Source organism: Pomacea canaliculata, linkage group LG6 (assembly GCF_003073045.1).
Source record: "Pomacea canaliculata isolate SZHN2017 linkage group LG6, ASM307304v1, whole genome shotgun sequence".
Lineage (NCBI taxonomy): Eukaryota > Metazoa > Mollusca > Gastropoda > Architaenioglossa > Ampullariidae > Pomacea > Pomacea canaliculata.
Genome location: NC_037595.1, coordinates 12,318,432 through 12,323,085, shown reverse-complemented (window position 1 = coordinate 12,323,085; position 4,654 = coordinate 12,318,432). Strand labels below are relative to the sequence as shown.

The following is a 4,654-nucleotide window of genomic DNA, read 5'->3' as shown; positions in this document are numbered from 1 at the left end:
TAAACACGAAGAGTAAGAGCAGACAACGCATGACGTCTCGCATTGAGGGAGGTGCAAAAGTCAATTCCACGCTCAGTCTCATGTCAACATTTATTTTTCGTTAATTTAAAATTGCAATACCCTTGTTGTTCTGTCCATTGTTTGGTCATTTGGTGATTTTCATTTTCATTTGCAGTCGTTTCAACTATTATTAATATTCAGACACGTAATGTGTATAGGTTTATTTTTAATTAGATCAATAGAGTTACAACCCCTTGCATAGTCGCCTATTCAGCTTCAACAGCACAGGGGCGTCCCTTGAAAGATAGCTAACGAAAATGTCAAGGCAGGCCGCTAGAGGAGGTGATCCAAGAAAAGTGGTAAGTACTTTTTCCTTGGTATCACACAGATTTGTTGTCAAGATAGTGGCCTTTAAGGTAAAAAAAAATTCTGTCTCGCTTCGTCACTGAGTTTGCGAGTCATGTTCTGTGTTGATGTACTTCAAAGAGGTATCATCTCTGCTTCAATTTTTAAACCACAGAAAGCTTAACGTTAACTACAGCTGATACTGAAAGCACCGAGCAGTTTTATAATTCGCATAAATGAATGTTTACGTGTCTCACACGCTCCCCTTCTCTCTCTTTTTCTGTTGCTCGATGTGTGTGAGAGACACCCACACAAACACAGGGGTTTGTGTTTACTGTAAAACTAAGAATCTTCTCATGTTCAGTAAATCATCATTTGATAAAGGAATCACTTTCTAAAAGGATTAGATTATACTTTTATTTGAATTGTTTATACCCAGACTGTCATTTTTGCAAAATAAATGTGAAACAACTAAATACCATACAGGTTGAAGATGTCAGGTTAAGAAAAAAAGAGAGACTGTAATTAAATGACACATGGTAATTATTGTCCAAGACCTTCTAAACATATTTTTAAGAGTTAAGTATTTATCCAATTATGTCTAATGATTCCAGAATGGAGAGTTGTTCACTCTTACGTATGGAGCCCTGGTAGCTCAAGCTAATGAAAGACTATGAAAATGATGACGAGGTCAACAAGCAGCTGGAAAAAATGTAGGTATCCTATTGGACCCAAAAGAAGACTTGAATACTAGTAGCTTATTCTTGGAGAGAACTCTTATGAAAGATATGCCTATGAATCAAAGAATAATCAGCATTTTTTGGTAAGGTCGTCATATTTGTATAATGATGATGATCACAATCATCATTTTTATGACTTTATAGCATATGTAAGATGACTTTCTCAATAGATTACATACATCCTTTAAACTAAGAGTGAAATATTTCAGGTTTAAATCATGATTTAATCTGTTTTCCATTGCTTTCCCATTATGGTTGTCAGGGGCTATAACATTGGTGTGAGAATGATTGAAGACTTTTTGGCAAGGGCAAACTCAGGGAAATGCAATGACTTCAGAGATGTGGCAGAAGTTATCTCAAAGGTAAAAGGTGTCTTTTATCCAGAACTATGAGGTAAAACTTTTATAACACAGAACTAAAACATACAATTTTAATGTCATTTTGAAACAAGTAAAATTATACTAATAAATGTAATTATTATTTTTAAAATAAGAACTGAAATATTGTTCTAATGAACTTTTAAGTCTTTGTCTTATGTCATAAGTCTTTTCATTATGCCTTAATGAAAAAGATGAAGCTACTTACCCCTAATTTTCATGTTGCCTTTGTAATATTAATTATTTACCTCTTTTTTCCATAACGGAATTAACATTTTTAGTAATAACTATAAATAAAATGATTTATATAAACGTATAAATAATAATTATTATTCATCTTCCAGACAATTTCTTACAGTGTAATTTTGGTTTCATCCATAACAGGTGGGCTTCAAGATGTACTTAGGTATCACACCTGTTATCAGTAACTGGAGCCCTTCTGGGGATGAGTTCTCCTTACTTATAGAAAACAATCCTCTGACAGACTTTGTGGAGCTGCCTGAAGGTCATGATGCTCTGAACTACTCCAATATCCTGTGTGGTGTGCTTAAGGGTGCACTGGAGATGGTATGTATGAAGTAAATGCAGATAACTTATCCACATCATTAGCCCCCAGTATGGGTATTTTATTTTTTATTTTAAACACCAGAAATCTAGGACTTTTTGCCATATTTTACTACAACTAAAGTCTAAACATTGACCAATCATCTTTAATATACTAGTTACTGTATTTTCATTCAAGTTTTGATAAAGTGGATGGTAAATCTTGGCTTAATATCTTAATGATTTTCTTTCATGACAATAAATATTTTTTGTATTCTTAGAATTCTGTATATCAAATTCTTTGCCTGCTTTATGTCAGATATTGTCTATTTTAATGGAAAAGAAACTTTTACATATCTTGGACCCTTAAAAGATGTACCATTTGTCTTCCAACAGGTCCAGATGGACGTTGATGTTAGATTTGTCCAAGATCAGTTAAAGGGAGATAACATCACTGAAATTCGCCTGAAATTTATCAAACGCCTTGAGGATGCTATACCTGTTGGGGAGGATTAAGGTGTGCAATCTCAAAGACGTCATCTTTCCACCTTCTAGTGATGTGAAAACATGCCTGTGGTGCATGCCACCACCTATACTAGTGGTGAACTTTACATGAGAGAATTTTTTAGTACTTGATTCAGTGTAAGCACATCGAACATGCAGATTGTGCAAACTTACTGAATGAATCGTTTTGGAAAGTTGTGCTGAGGCAAACTTAAGTTTGTCTTCACCAACTTGTCTTTGTGTTAATTATTCTTAATAACTTTCTTGCTGGTGATATTATGGGAGGGTCATGTAAATAGAGTTTTTTAGGCTATTTTCATGCTTCAGTTGAGGATGATAATACTTTTTCCACAGAATATATCCATTCTGACATGATTAAGACAAGACTACCAATCCAGGTTGTGGAATGAGATTGTATGGGTGAGACGCTTAATCTAAATGTAGTCAGAGTGCTTTGAACACCATCATTCAATAAGCTATATAAATGTACACTAACTGAGAAAGAAGATTTAAAAGATTGATACAGTTCATATCGTTCCTTGGACAGAATTTCTTCTTCCCAGTCTTGTTGATAACAATCTTGAAGCCTTTTTTTTTTAAAAGCAAAAACAAAAAGGTCAAGGTCTCCAACCTCTTGGTTTTGCCAGACATGTCCAAAACCATAATGGAATAACAAAAAACACAGAAGACACCCATGTCATTTGGTTTTGATTATGAAGATGTAACGACATATTTATGCTTTGTTAGGTAATCGATTTACAGACATGCATAAAATATGACCAATGCTTAATAGTTTTAACAAATATATTGCTGTATTAGGGTATCTCAATATCTCACCATAAACTAGTCTGTTGGGGATTTGTACTGGAACTCGTAGAAATCGTTTTAGAGCAAATAGATGAACTGTTTCAATGGGATTTGAATTAGCTATAGTGCCTCATACTTTAGCAGCATAAGTCATTGGTTATTTGCCATCAAACAATTTTAAAAATACATCTGGGAGTGTTTACTGGAGGTCCAAAGCAACCTAAGTATTGCAACTTGTCCCTTTCTGGCTTTGCTAGCCATGTACTGGTAGAGAGAGAGAGTGTGTGTGTGAGAGTAAAATGTTGGTTTCAATCCTTTTCTTGCTCTACTGATGTTTATTATCTTTAGTGAAAAGTTTTTGTGTGCATGTATACAGGCATGCACAAGCAGGTTTTTGTAAAATTCTGCATTTTGACTAGACGGCTAAAGAACATAAAATATACATTCATTATATGTTGCCACATGCTATCTGATACCTATTGCTTTTAATTCATAATACAATCTTCATACATAATACAATATTCATACATATTGCCAATATCTTATGACAAATAGAAGTTTTGCTAACCCAACAGTAATATTACTGATCTTAGGCAAACAGAGCAGTGTAAGCTACAAAAACATCAGTTGCATCAAGTACACTATAATAAGAGGACCAGAAATGTTCCATTTAAAATCATATTCTGTAGCTGTGGTCTTAAAATAATGGTGTATAAATTATGTGAACCTTTTTTGTGAAAAAGTGAGCAGATTTTACTACTGAAGTCATTTAGTGCTCACATTTCTGCTACAGTTAATTTCCACAAATAAATGTGAAACAATGAAGCTGGCAACAGTGCATTGGTGATGTGTGTTCTGGAACCAGGGGAAGGAGGGTTGTAGGTGGGGGCATGTAGTAGATGGCTACTTATGTGCATCCAAATGAGTGAGTATATTCCTTAGCTTGCATCCAAGACTGGAGGGTGATTGCGTTGTTTTAAAGATTGGATGGTACATGAATCAGGCACATTTCCAGAAAGTAGCAACTTTTATTTACAGCTATCCACACATGCTTTGATCTATACTCACTCGCCTCTGCCCACCTGCAGGTTAGTTGTTTGATATGCTTCATCTAGTGGTAATATTACACTATGGAAAGGAAGGAGTGAAGGTGGAGAAAATCCCAACACCCAGCCTAATGAATAGCTCTCATATTCTAAAGGGGCTTAGCGTTTGATTACTGAGACTAACGAATTTGCTTTAGCGGGACCATACAAGTTATCATCTTAAGCAAGTAGCTATATGTGTTTTCTATAACAAATTAACTATATTTGTGTGGCAATAGGGAGTTCGTTTTAG

General features: G+C 34.7%; 1 protein-coding gene across 1 annotated transcript; it reads left to right on the top strand.

The window, feature by feature from the left end:
• Nucleotides 1–58: 58 nt before the first annotated feature.
• Nucleotides 59–4,149, top strand: LOC112565975 (trafficking protein particle complex subunit 3-like). Its single transcript, XM_025241883.1, is given in 6 exon segments — nucleotides 59–359; nucleotides 960–1,004; nucleotides 1,006–1,058; nucleotides 1,348–1,447; nucleotides 1,847–2,029; nucleotides 2,402–4,149. Coding segments are annotated over 6 exon segments (543 nt in total). The 5' UTR covers nucleotides 59–317; the 3' UTR covers nucleotides 2,522–4,149.
• The last annotated feature ends 505 nt before the right edge of the window (nucleotides 4,150–4,654 follow it).